The 17,425-nt window shown below is 56.4% G+C and overlaps 1 protein-coding gene across 8 annotated transcripts in view; it reads left to right on the plus strand.

The window, feature by feature from the left end:
• The window catches only part of BANP (BTG3 associated nuclear protein), a 104,468-nt gene that overhangs the window by 57,889 nt on the left and 29,154 nt on the right, over positions 1 to 17,425 (plus strand). For all 8 annotated transcript variants that reach the window (XR_009560091.2, XR_009560088.2, XR_009560089.2 and 5 more), the window contains 4 exons: positions 3,574 to 3,813; positions 10,180 to 10,347; positions 14,782 to 14,912; positions 16,416 to 16,478. Coding sequence is in view for 2 of the 8 variants with exons in the window: in XM_060289269.2 (XP_060145252.1) it covers positions 3,574 to 3,813; positions 10,180 to 10,347; positions 14,782 to 14,912; positions 16,416 to 16,478 (602 nt within the window). In the remaining 6 variants the exon portion in view is untranslated. The remainder of the gene's footprint in view (positions 1 to 3,573; positions 3,814 to 10,179; positions 10,348 to 14,781; positions 14,913 to 16,415; positions 16,479 to 17,425) is intronic.

Here is a 17,425-nt window from a genome sequence, read left to right on the forward strand (position 1 = left end):
CAAGTCGGCGACCCTGAGACTGTGGCCATCTTTTTCGTCTTGGGGCTTTCTCCCGTTCGTTTCATTTTCCTAGAACTAAAATAGACCCTCACAAGAAGTATTTGTATTCTGAACTGTTTGGTAAGAAAGTTGAAGCTACTGCTGAAGGTTTTTCTTTGAATAGCGTTTTTAGAAATGTCAGTTAATTTAATTAAAGATTTAAATGATTGGAATAGAAAGCAAGTTTATTTTTCTTATAACCCAACTGGTAGTTTTTAAATAAAGCCACTAGAATCTATTGTTTCAGATGCCAAAACTGGACCAAGCTATTTTAGTAAAATAAATATATCCTTTCTGAATTGTCAAAAGGCAGATTTCTCAAATATTTATGTGGGCTGGTGCTCCGTCTTGTTTTACATTTAAAAGACGAGATTCATTGTCACTGGTGGGAAGCTGGGCCCAGGCTGGGCTCCGGCTCTCGGGTCGGGTCAGAGGTGACTTGGGGCGGAGTCAGCAGGTGTGGTCCTCGCACCTGGGTGAGGACTGTGCGCCCTAGCGTCTGGGCCAGGGAGCGTGGAGGCGCTGCCGTCTCCCGGGAGTGCCTCGGCAGTGACTGTGCAGCCCTGGTCCTCCCTGCCCCGGAGGGGTCCTCTGTTCCCACGACAATGGCTGTGTTAGTCAGACTTGCTGCAGGCTGTGTTTCTTGTCCGCCTGGCTCGGGCTTCTTGCTGGTCAGATGACCACACACCTGAGACTCACAGCATGATGGAAGTTAGGTTGTAGACAGGTTATAAAATGCCTTGCAAAATTTTGAGGTGTTTGAAAGACACTTTCTGGACAATTTCCTACATGACCAGAGATGTTTAAGCCATTATTTTCCGGAGTGATAGGGAGGGAAAATAGTTAATTTTTAGACTAATTTATTTTTTGGGGGGAGCAGTATTCCCTGAAATAATAACTTCTGTAGGAATTTAAAATGCCATGTTTCCTCCTCCAGAATGTCCTGGTAATACTCCTGGAGGCCCCTCTGCCAGCTCTGGGGCTGGGCGTTCATCCGTGGCCACGTGTCAGCAGGGGACTGGGCGAGGAGACAGCCCTCGCGGGCCCGCAGAGCCCGTTGCAGTGGCCACGCGCGCCCTCCCGCTCACGGTGGCCAGCCGGTCGCTTCCTCACTGAGCCCGTCCGGCCGTTTCCATGTTCTCCTCTGCAGCACAGCTCGCAGAGATCATCCGTGAAGCCTGGGGAGTTTCTGATCGGTCTGAGGATGGTCATTCTTTACGTAAAAATGAGGCTTGGCTTTCCTTTGTGAACGCTTTCATTCATTTAACTTGGTGTTTTGCCTTCCTAAGAATTAAGTTTAATAGATGAGGTCGCTTTTTCGTTCCTTCCTCCTGGATCAGTTTGACAGTGTCTGCCTTTACCCACGTGTGACCCCGCTGTGTGCGTGGGATGGCGTGGCGTGGCCCCGCCTTTCTCGGTTGTCGCTGGAGCTGGGAGGCTGAGGCTGTCCGGGGTGGCGTCTGCAAGGAAGGTGGCCCTTGCTCTGGCGCATCGCTGTTGGAGCAGTAGGGCCAGGTCTGGGGCTTGGACAGGTGGGGCGCTCCTTGCCCCGGCCAGAGAGCCGAGGCCCCCTTGCTGGGGGCTGGCAGGACTCTGTCCCTGACCCCCAACCCCCAGCCCCGCAGCCTCTGGTTCTGTCATGGTGCATGTGCGAGGGCTCTGGCAAAGAGGATGCTTCCGGGGCTGGGGAGCCGAGGAGGGGGCGCGTGTGCGGGCAGCCCCCGGGGAAGCCGGCTCTCAGTCGGAGTCAGTGATGGAGAAGCCGAGCCGGCCTCGCTCTTGGACGGAACGGCCATCCCGCCACCTCCACGCACGCTCAGCGTCACTTTGATGAGATGTTGACTCGCGGTTTGGAAAATGATGCTGAGCTCCTGCCCAGCGTTTACTTTGCTTTAAAGATATCATCTAAACGTGGGAGTCGGCCTTGTAGAATTCATGGTACTTGTTTCTGAGAAAAGCGCAAGGCTCTCTGGCCCCGTGGCAGTGGGGTAGAGCCTGCAGCCCACTGTCCTTGAGTCCAACGCGGCGCCCCTCCTGCAGCGGCCTGCCCCCCCCCCACTCCCCTCCCTGTCCCTCCCTCTATTTGCTTGTGGCTTGATGGCCGCAGGTGGAGGGAGGGTGGTCCTTCCACTCTGTTTGGTGTAATTAAGCCTTTGATCCTACATTCGCTGACGGTTTAGATCCTGAGCACTAGACCCCGTGCCAGGCGTAGAGTTGCCCAGTGTCTGTAGGTAAACTAATAAACTCTCCAGGAGTTGGAGCCTTCTTGGCATTCCAGGGATGACTGAGAGACAGCGCCTCTAAAAGTCGCTTTCCATCCACGTTTAGATCACGTGTCCACTAGCTTTCCTGTAGGCAGGTGAACGTAACAGGTGGCTGCTGGCGAGAAAACTGCACGTATCCGAGCCTGTGCTCGTAGCTCTACCTCTTCACTTCTAAACCATCTGTGTTCCTGAGAAATGATTCTTCTGACTTACCTCTGATTCCGAGTTCCAAAAATCAGATCTGTGATTTGTTCTTTGTCCTTAGCTGAAGTCAGGAGCTCAGCCTCCCTGGCCCTTCCAGCGTCCGCCCCGGCCCTTCCAGCGTCCGCCCCGGCCCTTCCAGCGGCCGCCCCGGCCCATCGGTGACGTGGTCGTCCTGACGGGGTTGCAGAGCCTCGCCTGGTGTCGGAGGATGTCCTGTGATTCAGGAGCCCGGCCGGGAGCGGCTGCCTGTGGCGTGGCAGGGCAGGGGGTGCGAGTCACAGACCGGCTGGCCTCTGGGCCTCGTGCTCTGTTCCAGGCCTGCGGCAAAGCCAGGCGGGGCTGGCTGCCCTTGTGGGGCCTTCTTTGCGCGTAGAGGCCAGAATGTAAATATCAGGACATTTCAAAACAAATCGCGTGAGAAATCTTGAAACAGTGATGACCCTGTTGGCTGGGACACGGCTTAAAGGCCCGCCGGCCTCGGCAGGAAGCCGCGTCCCTCTTAGAGGCTCTAACTCTCCCCCTTATCGCCGCCCAGCGCTGGTGCTTTCAGGGGCCGCCGCTCACACCTTAACTTGCCTCCACGTTAGGATCAGAAGGGAGCGTTTGGAGAGCGGCCAGATGTCCAAGCGAGTCAAGAGTCCTCTTGATTTGTGATCATACGTGGAGTTTCCTTTTGCCAAAGGATAAGGCTTTTTAAAGTTGATGTTTGTTTGACAGCCGTCAAGCCCTTTCACACACGTGGTCGATCCTGCAACTCCTGGGAGGCTGTGACAGAGAGGGAGGCTGGGTGGGGGACGCTGGCCCACTTGGTCAGGGTGTAGCCGGGAGGCCCAGTGCCCACTGTGTGCCTCCCAAATTGTCTCTCATCCCAGACGGAGCTGGCGGGGTGCCGGTGGGCTCGCAGACAGGGGTCTCCCGCCTCTCCTCCTGGGCGGGAGGAGCGCCAGCTGCCCTGTTCCTCTCTGTGGGCCCCCTGCCTGTCCTGGGGACGGCCCGGGCCGCCTTGCTGGAGGTAGAGAGAGCGGGGGCAGTGGCCGGAGCTCACCGAGACCCCTCTCTCTCGCAGAGGACTACCCCAATGGCACGTGGCTGGGGGACGAGAACAACCCCGAGATGCGGGTGCGCTGCGCCATCATCCCCTCCGACATGCTGCACATCAGCACCAACTGCCGCACGGCCGAGAAGATGGCGCTCACGCTGCTGGACTACCTCTTCCACCGCGAGGTGCAGGCCGTCTCCAACCTCTCGGGCCAGGGCAAGCACGGCAAGAAGCAGCTCGACCCCCTCACCATCTACGGCATCCGCTGTGAGTGTCTGCCGCCACCCCCGTGCCGGCCGCGGGAGGGCTCCGCTGGGGGTGGGACCATGCTGTCGGGGGGAGGGGGCTCTGGGTCAGACCTGGGCACGGGGCCAAGAGAGCCCTTTGCGGATTGAACGTTTCCTTTAGGAAGGGCTGCCCAGGGCACAGGCAGGCCACCCGCCTCGTCCCTGTCCTAGAGGGCTGGGGTTCTGGGCTGCCATCGCTGGTGGGGCCGGGGACCTCGTCATAGGGATCTGGATCCCCCGCGTGGCTGCGAGGGTGGCGCAGGCTGGAGTCTGTCGTGACGGCATCGTCCGGGTGACATCTGGAAGGGGTGCGGCGTGCCCGCTTCCTGCTCGTCAGCACCCGCTGGCCTGGTTTCACCCGAGAGCCCGCCCGACCCAGAAGGCGTTCGACACGGCTGACGATAAAGACGCGCGGGAAGCACGTAGGCTTCCGGCAGGAGGGTCAGGTGGTCACGTCTGAAAACCCTGGTGCTGGAGAGTCTGAGTTAGCGAAACGGAGTGGAAAACCAATTACCCAGAGTTCACTGTCTCACAATAGAGAAGGGGTGCCACCCTGCCCGGGGGACCTCGTTGCTCACACAGAGCTCTGACGGCGATCCCCGGGCCTTTGGGTGCAGACGGTGAGAAGCAGGGAGAGGAGCTCTCCGGGAGCCTTCATGCACAGGCGGAGTTGTCTTTCCTGTGTCTGCACACTGACCTTGGTGGAAGTTGGGGGGTGGCCTGGCTGCGGGTTTTCCTGACAGGTACTCAGCTGGGCGTCCAGTCCCTGCCTCACCCCAGGGGGCTCGTCCTCCTGGTCCCCAGCTCATGGCCCCGGCCATTCCGAGTCCCCGTGTGTGTCTCGGAGGCTGGGAATCATGTGGGGTGGCTCCTGAGAACCCACCCGTGGGACGCGCTGAGGTCAGCCCTCGGGGGGGAAGAAAGCCGGGCATGGCGGGCAGAGCCCAGGCCAACTGACAGGTGCGTAAGGGCTTTGCCGTCTGTGTTCTAGGCTTTGTGAGGCCTGGGTCGTACCTGCCGGGCTCTGAAAGCAGCCGCTCTCACAATGCGGACGGATCGGCGTGACCGTGTTCCAAAAGAATGTTGCTTTCATGGCAGGCAGTGCCCCCGCTCTAGAGCACGGTGCCAGCCGGGACCCTCACAGCATGCCGGCTGATGCCAGGGGTTCTGGAATCATGAGCCGGAATGTCAGGCTTGGACTGAGGGTCACCTGGGGGCCGCCATGGCTGCTGCGTGTTGCAGGGGTCACCGGTTCTCTAGGCAGCGGGGTGGTCGTGCTTACAGTGGAGCCAGCGGTGGGCCGGAGGGTGTTTTGGAGCGAGGCCGGCCTGCCTGCGTTCTCTCGGAGGCTCCCGTGCCTGGGAGAAGGGTGGGGCGTGTCTGGGGCTGGCTGGGAGCCGCGCGGACAGCTGCTGTGTGTAAGCAGCCCAAATTGCCCTGTACATTTAGCTCACAGTTTTTTCTTTTTTTCTTTTTTTTCTAATGTTTTGGTCTCGCCGTGCAGCATGTGGGATCTCAGGTCCCCAGCCAGTGATCGAACCCATGCCTTCTGCATTGCAAGCGCAGAGTCTTAACCACTGGACCACCAGGGAAGTCCCTACAGTTTCTTTTTCAGGCAGGGGAAGCCTGTGGGTGTCCTTAAAATAGAGGAATTCCGACCCAGAGAATACATTTGCCACCGCCAGCCACGCCCACCTCGCTGTGGACAAGACTGGACTTACATTTTTCTTTTCTGAGTGTCAGAAGTATTTTCCTCCCTTTCTTTTTTAAGGGAAAAAGCCCAGCATTTTGAAACACATAGGCGCTTCTTCTAGAGAGGGAACAAGGTTACTGAGGGAGAGCGAAGTCGTGCGGGATGCCACCTTCTTCAGGGTTCCCAAGGGTTGACGGGCCTCCCAGAAATTTGGATAACCAGCCATGTAGTTCGTGTGCTCCGTGCAAAAGTAGATCATTATCGTAACTGAAAAAAAATTGGCCACGCTGTCATGAGGCATGTGACCTAAGAATGGAGCAGTTGCCTTTTCCCTCCTCGAATTGAGAATGTTATAGCCTTAGTTCTTAGGGTTTTTACTGGTGGGTCACATAGGCGTCTGCTTAGGCTGCGGGACACGCCTGGCTGATCTGATGAGAACAGAGAGGAGGTGGACGCGCTCCCCAGCGTCGACAGGTCCTTGAAGACGTCTGTGAGGGGGGCGCCGACGTGGTGAGATCCCACGAGCCCCCCAGCAGCTTGGGCACAGATGGAGGAGTCACATGTCCACGGAGGACTGTCGTCGGGTCAGCCCCCCCGGGGCAGAGATGGTGTTGCTGCCGGGGCTTCGCTCACGTGCGACGGGCTGCCCGAGTGGCCCGGGGCTGCCGTACCGAGCTCCGCCGACAACACGGTGCCCTGTCCGGGTCTGGGGCCACGGGGCTGAGACCATGGCGCCGTCAGGGCCACGCTGCCTCACAGGGCTACGGATGAGTCTGTCTTGCCTCTGGCAGAGGCCCACAGCTTGTGGCCTTTGTGGGCTGTAGCAGCGTAACTCCAGTCTCCGTGTCCGTCGTCACGCGGCCATCTGCTCCTGTGTGTGTGTCTGTGTGTCTCCTCTCCTGAGGGCAGCAGTCATCCTGCACTTAGAGCGCACTGTACTCCAGTGTGACTGCATCTGCAGTTAATTAATCACGTCTGCAGAGACCCTGTGTCCAAGGGAGGTCACGTTCCCAGGTCCTGGAACGGACATGAATTTTGGGGGACACTTCAGCACAGTACGCAGGGCCTGGGTTCTTTGGAACCTGGGTGATCAGGCTCCTCTGGGCCCAGCATGTGTCTCTGGGAGCTGGGAGGAAGTCGTGGTTCATGTGGGCTGGTGGTGGGACGGAGCCTGTGAGAATGGACGCAAGTGGGCGCCCTGGCTCACAGCAACCTTGGAGCTGCCGACCGCGGCCACCGGGCTCTCCTCATCACCGAAGAGCGGCTTCACTCATGGTGCTGTGCCCAGTGCCTGCGGCTCCTCTGTGTGGGGAGAGGGGGCCAGCCTGGCTCTGTGGCCGGGACGCTGGACTCCGCGGTGCCCACACGGGAGCTGAGACCGTCACGTGAAGAAGTCAGTTGCCAGCACTCAGGTTGCTGCTTCCCTCTCCCTGGAACTCGAGGCTATGTTAGCAGTGCCCTGGTTTTCATTCCGCTGTGACCGATAAGCCCCACGCCACCCCACACCCCTCCCTGAGTACACAGCGTTCCAAGGCCCGCGCCTTTTTTCTTGTCTGTCCTTCCTGCGGTGCATCTCAGCCCCTCGTGGGGCTCACATGAGAGCCGGGAACCACCAGTGTCAGCGATGGGCGTCCTGGAAAGGGGGAGGTGGTCAGCAGGGACGGGGACCCGCTCAGATCTTCGGGGGGCGCCCGGGCAGCACTTGGGAGCAGCGCATTAGTCTCCCCGGGCTCCTGGGGGGCTACGTGGCTCATCTGCGGACGGGCGCCCGCTGCTGTCTGGGCAGAGGGAGGCGCTGCTGGGCTTTCTGTAGCCGTTTCTTCTCCACTTGGGTGGGCGCCGGAGGCCCGAATTTTAAGGCTGGTTCTCACTCCTCACTGATAACTCGGTTTGGAGCTGAAGTGAGGAGATTGACGTTCTTATTTCATGAGGTTTTCTTAGGAGCATCAAATGACTTGAGATAAAATGCTTCAACAAGTGTGAAATACCAGTTAATTCAAAGTAATCTTTTTATCACTCATTGTAAGAGGTTCCTCCTCCTTTCACTCAGCTGAGGTTGCTCAGGGCTGGCAGAAAAGTTGAAGAACGCTTTTAGCAAAGTCAGAGGAAGCCCACCCATGAGGCTCCGGGGGCGGAGCCGAGCCCCCTGTGCCCTCCTGCAGCACGGCTCTCGGTGGGGGAGGATCGGTGCGGCTGGCTCCTTCCTTAGTGTTTCCTGGCAGCTTCCCGGGGGCATTTGCCATCGAGCTGGAGTCTTGAGTCACTGTTGGAAGGAACTATGTAATAAGATGTCTTAGAAGAATTTGAAAATGGCTAACGCACAACTCTACGAATGTACGTTTTTTCTTTGAAGGATGTAAGCCAGGTTTTGAACTGGCAGATTGGTTTTTACAAAGTTGAATTTAAGTATGAATGTTTTCACTCATTTCTTATGCTTGTGTGCCCACGTGTGTGTTGTATATATTCTCTTCTATTACTAGCAAGCTTTGGAATCTTGCATGATCTCATTAATCCCTAGAGGCATTCGGAAGGTGTTTTCCTTGTGGGAAGGCATGAGGGGATCTGAGGGTGGCCTGCAGGGTGTCCTCTGTATTGGAGCAGGTGCCTAATGAGGTGGTTGGACACGTGTGGTCGCCACTTCTTCGCCTGTATTCGGGCTCCTCTGTAGCTGTGGTGGGGAGTTGGCTCCGCCTGTGACTGTAGAGCTGTAGTTAGTGGTCGGGTCCCCTTGTGACTCTACGGTTCTTGTTCTCATAGTTGGGCTCAGTCAGTATTTACGTTCTGTGGTAACTACAGTGGGTAGTTGGGTCCTCTTGTCACTCATGTGGGTAACTGGCCGGAGCTTTGTGAGCCCCGCCCTGCATCTAGAGCCGTGCCCGGCATGGAGCATCTCAGTAAATATTGCGATGACTCAGTTAGCTTAGCGATGACCTGGAAACCAGCGAGGCGCCGCCTCCTTTTCTGCAGGAGGACAAAGTGGGGCCGAGACTACCTTGCAGTTGATCTTCTCTGATCCTGTAAACCCTGCCCCTCCTTAACCCAATTTCTTTTTATCAAGGTGACAGACGTGTTGGTTGTCTTTCTGTTTGGAGTCAAAAATGCCTTAGGCTATGTTCACAAAGTTAAGTGTCTTTCCAAGACAAAAGAAACTTAATACAGTAGTTAAGAAAACAGAGACTTCCTTTGTTTTGATTATTCCTAGGGTCTGTGCTCTCCACAGAGCAGAGTTTAGGGACTGGGCATCAAATGATCTCTCAGCAGCCGCTTCAAGCTGGGTGTTCTTAGTAGCCAAAACAGCAAGTTTTCCAGCTGAATCTTTTTTTTTTTTTTTTTGCGGTACGCGGGCCTCTCACTGTTGTGGCCTCTCCCGTTGCGGAGCACAGGCTCCGGACGCACAGGCTCAGCGGCCATGGCTCATGGGCCCAGCTGCTCCGCGGCATGTAGGATCTTCCCGGACCGGGGCACGAACCCGTGTCCCCTGCACTGGCAGGCGGACTCTCAACTACTGCGCCACCAGGGAAGCCCCGAGCTGAATCTTTTTATTATTAAATTTTTGAATTTCATGCATTTATTTTCCCGTTAATCAGCAAAGCTTCATGACCAGCTAGAAAGGAGGTCACCCTGTTGAAAAGCATTTTTTGTGGTTCCCGTGTTCCTGACCGTTATTCCCTGTTGATTCAGCACAAGGAAGAAGTGAAGTGGTCCAGTGAGAGCTGGGCGGGCTGGCAGGGAGGGGCCTCCATCTGCCACCCGGTTTCCTCCTTGCTGGTAAGTGGTCTCAGATGCCCACATCCTGCACTGAGAGCTCGCCGTGGCGCAGATGCGGACAGCGAGGGTGCCAGAGGGCTGCCCTGCCCTCTGCGGCCAGCGGTCCAGTGGAGGTGATGCCCACTCGGCTGGGCCGGGCTGGGCATGCGGTGGGGCCCCAGGGAGTGGATTATGTCCGCCCTTAGGGAGTCTCATTCTGATGGAGGGAGGCAGATGGAGAGGCAAGGGAAGTTCCGTAGGCCTCAGACTCCAGTAGCAGTGGAAGAAAGTCTTCAGCTGAGTTGTAACCAGCATTTGGGCAACAAATGTGTGAGCATCTGTCGTGTGCCTGGACGTTCTGGGTTCTCGGCAGGCATGGACGAGGAGAGCAAAGAGCCCCGTGTTTGTGGGGGAAGCGGTGTAAACGCCATCAGCATCTAAGTTCTCTAAAGTGTTAGAGCGCCGGGACGGGGCTGGCGGTGGGAGGATTCTGGGGCGAAGTGGGCTGGTTGAGGGGAGGGTTACTGAGCTCTCGCTGGAGCCCAGACTTGAGAGGAGGGAAGGAGGCAGCCAGGCAGGCATGAGCAAGGAGGAACGAGCTGGCGTTCCATCTCGGCCTCAGAACCCTAGAGGCCGTGCGTGAAATCAGGGTGGACAGTTGGAACGCGGGGCATCCAGGACGCTTGTGCGAACCCTCACCTCCAGCTTGTTGCCCGACTCCATCTGGTGGGGGTGGATCACGTCAGATAGGTTAAAGCTGAATAAATGAGAAGCGATCATTGCACACAACAGGCAGGCCTGAGGCGGCTCTCGCCCGTCACGCTTCCTGTTGGCGCTGCGCCCTGACCGCCAGCCGCGCAGAAGGCCCGTGCCTCACAGAGCCTCCCCTCGGGTGTGTTCTTGCAGGTCACCTCTTCTATAAATTTGGAATCACGGAATCCGACTGGTATCGAATCAAACAGAGCATCGACTCCAAATGTCGGACGGCCTGGCGGCGAAAACAGCGAGGCCAGAGCCTGGCCGTCAAGAGCTTCTCCAGGAGAACCCCGTCCTCGTCCTCGTACGGCGCCTCAGGTACGATGCAGGGTGGCCCAGGCAGGTGGCCCCGGGGACGGTCAGAGTGAGAACGGTGGTTCTGTGCCTGCACGTGCCTTGTGAGAGGCTCCCGGGGCAGCTGTCTAGGTGGAGGGCATCCTGGGCTCAGCAGCACCAGGAGCTGGGCCAGGACCACCTCGGACGCCACCCTGAGCGCTGCTCCCTCTGCCTGGTGGGCCAGCACGTCGCTGGCTCGCTGTCACTGTCACCATCTGCCTGGCGTCTGCAGGCGAAGGCTGGGGTGCAGCCTAAGTCGTGCTCGTTACTGCCATGGTGAGGACGCAGCCTCGGGTATACTCACCCTCAAGAACGGGAAGCTCTTAGGCTTTCTTTTCAGGCATTGAAAGGACAGCTGGGAAAGTTCACCAGGAGTGACAAGGAGACCAGCATCGCTTGTCACCGAAGATGTCTCAAAATGTTGTCACAGAAATGGTCTTTTAACTCCCGCGGACGGTCCCTGGGCAGTGGCTCTCAGACCTGAGCCCTGACCGGGGTCGGGACCGGGATTCAGGGGCAGCAGCGGGCAGGGTGGGCGGAGCTCTCGTTCTGGAAGCGCCGCGGTGACAAACCAGGTCACCTGGAGTCCTTACGGGGTTATGAATCTTGCTGAGCCAGACCTCAGGAAGCGGTTTTCCTCGGTGGTTTGGTGGTTATCACATACTTGGCCTTAGCTTGCCGTGTGAACCATGCAAGCTGGGGGTAGCCGACTCTCGTGGGCCAGACAGGTCATGCGCTGAGCAGAGCTTCTGTTCGGGGCCTGCATTGAAGAGTCTCTCGGTGAGGAGCCCGGCCTTTCTGTCACCACCAGGATTCTGTCCTGGGAACTTAGGTAGCAGTTGGGGCCCCGCTGGGGGTGGCTCCTTGCCGAACCGGGCTGGCTCTGTGGTCCTAAGAGGGTAGGCGTGGGGACTGTGGCTCCAGGGACGTAGGTTTCAGTGTGGCCGGGGATCTGCCGTCTTACCCCGGGGCCACCTGGTCAGCACGGCCGTGCTCAGTGCCTGTCCCCATCAGATGAGGTGGGCTGTGGAACCCGCGTCCCCGCCTCTGGAGGTGCCCGGGACACGTGACGAGCTGACTTGCAGGCGGGCCTCTCAGGATTGTGTTCAGTTCAGATCCTGCCTCTGGGTGGTGGTCTGAGGCTCGGCGTTGCCAGCCAGCAGCTGCGTGAGGCCCCAAGCCTGTCCAGCCCACGTTGGAGCAGGAGGATGCTGGGTCCTGAAGCTGTGCTTGGACTGCTGGGCTGGCCACCTTGCATCCGCTTCTGACCTTGTGGTTGGGGACTCAGGTGGCCTTTGCCCCTGAGGTCTGATCTCCATCACAGGCTGGTGATGTCATGCTTTGTCTTTACCCTCGCTCACTTGTTGTTTCGTTTTTCTTCCAGTTATTAGTGTTTCTTTCAGTTGAATGACAGTAATTCATTTTAATGGTAGTTGCATGTCTTTAGTTCCTCTGTTTTTCTGTCCATAAACGTGTCAGGGTTCCTCCTAAGAGGCTGTGGGTTTTGTTTTGTTTTTCTTTTTCTTTTTGGCCGCGTTGGGTCTTCGTTGCTGCGTGCGGGCTTTCTCTAGTTGCGGCGAGCGGGAGGTACTCTTCGTTGCGGTGCGCGGGCTTCTCATTGCGGTGGCTTCTCTTGCTGTGGAGCATGGGCTCTAGGCACGTGGCCTTCAGTAGTTGTGGCGCACGGGCTCAGTAGTTGTGGTGCACGGGCTTAGTTGGCAGGCAGATTCTTAACCACTGCACCACCAGGGAGGTCCCCAGGCTGTGGGTCTGGCAACTCTCAGTGCTGCTGTTGGTCCCGTGGCCTCTTGCAGGTGGTGAATGGCCACCATGAGGGGCTCTTCAGTGCCGTGGCCGGGCAGGCGCTGAGCCTCAGGACGTGTGGCTCGGAATGGACTCTGGCCGGCCTCAGTGGCTTGGGAAGGTCTGCTGGCTGCAGCAGCACCGTCCATGGCCAGAGTGACGGGCGCTTTCTCAGGAGCAGGGGGCCCTCTGTGTCGTCCTGATGGGCCTCGGAGGACGGACACCGTGGTGCCACCCGGCACCTTGCTGCCTCCGCCCACCTGGGTCTCTGTGCCTGGGTTGTGCAGCAGGGGGCACTGCGTCGGGGCGGGGGTCAAGGTGTGCCTTTTAAGGAGCATTTGAGGGAGGCCGGCACCATCGCACTCCCTCTGCCTCAGGTGCTGTGTGTCTGGGAAGCACGGGGGTCGAGTTCCGGGCTCTGGGACGGGTCTGGACTGCTCTCGGGCGGTCCGCTGGAAGCCAGAGGGCGGCCCCTCCTCGGGCGCTGGAGCCCTGGGAGTTTTGAGAGGAGCACGGACCACGTTCTTCTTTCATCAAACTCTTGGAAGTACGTTGTTCTGTAACTTTCTGTTGAGGATCTTTTTCTACTTTAACATACTGCCTACTTGGCCCAAACTCGATACAGCACAGGGTGGTTGGTTAAAGGGCCTCTGGGATTTCGTCCTCGTCCTTCCTGCGGACTCGCGGCCTGACCCAGTGAATCTGCTCCTTAAGGCTGTTCTGGTGACACACATAATCCAGGAACGTGTAATTTAGCCAGGATTCCGTTCATTTGGAATTGGTAGTAATTCCAGCTGGAGTTGCCGTGTTCTCTTTTGAAGTATCAGCAGACAAATGCTACAAGTGAGATTCTGAGCCGAGGCTGGTCTATTTAAAGCTGAATTAGTACTGCCAATTTGAACACAGACCACAACATCACTGGTTTTCAAGGGATTTTAAAAATATCAGTTTATTAAAACGTTTGTATCTCACCCTGCTGTCTGGCCACACCATGTGAACTTTCGTATGTGCTTGAGTTTAAGGTGGCTGCGTTTTACAGTGTAAACCTCCGCCCCCAGCGCTTCTCCCCACAGCTCTCATTGGGGAGCATCCGTGTAGGGCCCAGAACCTTAGGGTCACAGAGAACCAGCTCCTGACTGTGTGTCTCTCTGGACATGGGGCAGCGCGGCCAGTGGGGGCGAGGCCTTTGAGGGGCTGCCCTTGCCGTGTCACTGCCGGGGGCTGTGGTCCTCCCTCAGCGTGAGTCGTTGCCTGGGGTCACTTGCCGTATCTCTTGGATTATTCTTGACCACAAGCAAGTAACAGATGCAGTTTTTTGCACTGCACTTTGATATCAGTATTGATTGTAAAACATAGATTTAAATTAGTCTTCACGTTGCATAATTAGAGGGAGCTATTGATGACATGGTAAATTCAATAACTTGAATTTCGTAAGTATTAACATCTTAATATTGTTATACTGTAACTTTTTAAAAGGCAGCCAGTGGAATCTATGCCATGTCAATTTGATACCCACCGTTAAGCTATTAAAAAATGCAGGAAAATTCTTTTTTTCAAGAATCAGACATTTAATCTTTTTCCTCTTTCCATTCATATCAGCATTCTACTTCTCACAGAATTTCATTTTAATGTAATATGGTTTTATCTTTAGAAGCCTTTTTGAGTAATCCATTCTTTAGAACAAAACTATGTATATACATTGAAAATTAAAATCTTTCTGTTTCTGAGTCCTAATGTTCTAAGTGTATAAGAAAATTCCTCTGATTGAGATAGTATTACAGTTAAAACTAATACACAACACATGAAAACAAACGCATCTCATTCTGGGTTAAACATGGAAAGTAAACTTTTACTGGAAGTGTTCCTTCAATTGAGTGGATGGAACTTTTCTCCCAAGTTAGTTTTTTGTTTTGTTTATTTACTTTTGGCCGCTTTGGGTCTTCGTTGCTGCGCGCGCGCGCAGGCTTTCTCTAGTTGTGGCGAACAGGGGCTGTTCTTCGTTGCGGTGCGTGGGCTTCTCATTGCGGTGGCTTCTCTTTGTTGCGGAACATGGGCTCTAGGCACGTGGGCTTCAGTAGTGGTGGCACAGGGGCTCAGTAGCTGTGGCTCCTGGGCTCTAGAGCACAGGCTCAGTAGTTGTGGCGCAAGGGCTTAGTTGCTCCACGGCCTGTGGGATCTTCCTGGGCCAGGGCTCGAACCCGTGTCCCCTTCATTGGCAGGCGGATTCTTAACCGCTGCACCCCTGGGGAAGTCCCTCCCTCCCCCAAGTTGCGTTAATTATCCACGGTCCCTGCCTTGCGCCGGTCTGACACAGAGTTTAGTGTGCACTTTTTCCTGTTTTTCGTTTTCCGTTTTTGTCACTATATCTGAGGAGCTTCACTTACGTAGTAGGTGGGAACCATCTGTGTCTGTGGGTCACTGGATCTTTAGACGCTGACTACAGGTGAGAAAGCCCCGCTGTCTAACAGCTGTTGCTCACGACACTGCACATTGGAAGTCCAGGAACGAAGGCTCTCCCTTCATCTCCGTGGGCAGTGTGGTTGGGGAGAGAGGGAGGCAGAGGTGGGCTCAGCCCCAGGACGGCAGCTCAGGCTCGTGTGCATCTCCCCGCAGAGACCATGATGAGCACGCCGCCGCCCGCCAGTGAGCTGCAGCAGCCCCCGCCTCAGGCCCTGCACTACGCCCTGGCCAACGCCCAGCAGGTCCAGATCCACCAGATCGGGGAGGACGGACAGGTCCAAGTAGTATGTACTTCTCGCCAGTTTGCCTTTGCGAGTGGAAGGGGAGGGCACGGCTGGGAAGTGGGGGGAGGGGCGCCACGACCAGCTCTCCCTGCACTTCTGGATCCCGCTGACAGCCTGGGATGGGGTCCAAGTAGAAATAGTTAAGGTAGGCCTCCTACATCTCGTAGACCTCTCTGCCGGCCCCTCGCGGCTCCTCTGCCTGTGCGCTTCTGCCTGTCCTCCTGGGAGACATCAAGATGTATCACAGATATTTTCTCAGTTCAGAAGCCTGGGCACCCTTTACTGAGAGGAGAAGAATAACTTCGTTCTGCGGCCAGCCGAGAGAGCTGGTGGCCTTAGTCATTGTGTAGTTTCTTTCGATTGTGTGACGAGTCGCCCTTGTGTGCTGCCGGCCCAGGTGGACGTTCCTCCCGACGCTTCGTGGGAGAGCGGGGCAGGAACTTCCCGGGGATGCTGGGGATGCTGTAGGCACCCAGCCTCCTCGCCGTGGGCCTCGTTGCAGGGCTGCCTCCTGGAGCCCTGGTTCTGACCCAGGCGGCCTTGGTTTGATGCTGCACTCAGCCCGCTGTCTGGAAAGGGAGGGCTTCCCGAGAGCACTGAGGAGGATTGTGAAGAGTTCTTCTTCTTCCAAGGGAGATGGAACAGTTATAAACAGTGGATTCTTTGTTTAGCTGACAGTCACAAAAGCAGTTACTCTAATCTCGCTAGTAAGGAAGTTCTTTGAAAGAATTCCAGAAGAGATAACTGTGATATAGGGTTTACATAGATGTAGTAAAATGAAAGCAATAGAAAATTCAACAGTAGTTTATTTTCGGGTCCATTTTGATTAAGGTAAAATTTTAAATCAGATAATGGATATTCATTTCATTGAGCTGAGTTAAGGTTTACAGGAGTTATCTGTCTGCCTGTATCTACAAACATAAATGCATTTGACTTGGAGTCTGAGACTTTGGAAGCACGTTTATTGTTTACTGCAGCTGTTTAAGTAGTCACGGGTTTCTTTGATTTAAAAAGAGTTGGCTGACGTGTTTTCTGTGTAGACACGTGTACAACTGCCACCCACCCTCCTAGCCTCCAGCACCCCCAGGTCACTAGGGACCCTGTCTGAAAGTCCATGAGGTTTCTGGTCCCTCTGAGTTGATAGTACACTTTTAAAAAAAGCTTGTCAGTTTAGCTTTCTGGAGAATTGTGGTTTCTCCCTTTTCCTGTATGTCCTTCGCATTCTTAAATTTGCCTGTTTAGTAACATTTAAAGATGTAACAGATTTTTCCTAGGCCTCGTTGCCCCTTTAAGAATTACTGCGAAGTGTTCTGTGTTACGTCCTTACAGTAGACTTCGAGAGGGTGTTTAGTAAGCTCACACCGTGCGTGTGTGATGCTGGCCACTCAGGCCTTAGCTGTCTTTTCTTGAACTGCGAGTGGAGAATCAGGAACAAACGTTTCGGAGAGCGTTTCTTGTTTCTTCTGATGCTTCTTGGTGTCTTCTCTTCTGCGGATCCCACAGGGCCACCTCCACATCGCCCAGGTGCCTCAAGGGGAGCAGGTGCAGATCACGCAGGACAGCGAGGTGAGTCTGGCTGCCAGCCCGGGGCCCGCTCTGTGCCCACGGGCCCTCTGCACTCTGACCTTTGTCCTTTGCGGGGCGCAGGGCTGCAGCCCGCAGATTGGGGCGTGGCTTCCTGCACCTTGTCCCCGCCTGGGAGCAGTGCTCGCCCTGGATATCCCCCCCAACGTGTGCCATGTGGGCGGAGCTGAGGGCCGGGCTTGCTTCCAGCCTCCGGCATCGGCGCCAGGGGCTGTTGGCCCCCGGTCTCTGGAGAGTCCCGGGGAAGCCTGGGACTCGTTTAGCGGTGCCTGCTGGCTTCTCGTGTTCCGGCCGCACCGGGCTGCTTTCCTTAAGTGGGTGACGTTAGTGCCCCCGACCTCTCAGTCCCAGCCCCCAGCCCCCAGCCCCACAGTCAGAGAGGGAAGAGGTGGGCGGGTTCTGAGGGGACGGCTCCGAGCTGGACAAATCCCTGTGAGTCCTCAGATGACGGGACAGGTGTGTCCATGGGAAGGTGGGGCGCACGGCCAGGTGGGTGCCCGGGGGGTGGGGAGGCTAGCGGGGCTGGGGGTGGGGCGGTGAAGGGGAGCAGCGCACAGAGGCTGGGGGATGGGAGGGGCAGGTCCCGGGAGGCCTGACCGCAGGTAAGGAGTGGGCTTCCCCCTGCCTCCTGCGGGGCCAGCGGACTGGGGGTGGGTGTCTGTGAGCTCACACAGAGCAACATGTTGGGGGGGGGTGGGCAGCAAGCTAAGCGCAGGCGCCCCCTTGGGGGCGGGGGAGCTTCCCTTCTCCAGGCGCAGGTGAGGGGGAGGCCACGGCCACAGAGGGCCGGCCGTCTACCAGCACGCCTGCCTTGCTGGCGGCCCTTGAAAGGAAGGAAAATGGTTAGGGTTGGAAAAGGAGAAATCAAGGTACATCCGCTTTTATATTGTTTCTGCTAAAAATTCATTAGAATACTTACTGAATTTCAA

The sequence above is a fragment of the Globicephala melas genome, chromosome 19, assembly GCF_963455315.2.
Source record: "Globicephala melas chromosome 19, mGloMel1.2, whole genome shotgun sequence".
NCBI classification, from domain to species: domain Eukaryota; kingdom Metazoa; phylum Chordata; class Mammalia; order Artiodactyla; family Delphinidae; genus Globicephala; species Globicephala melas.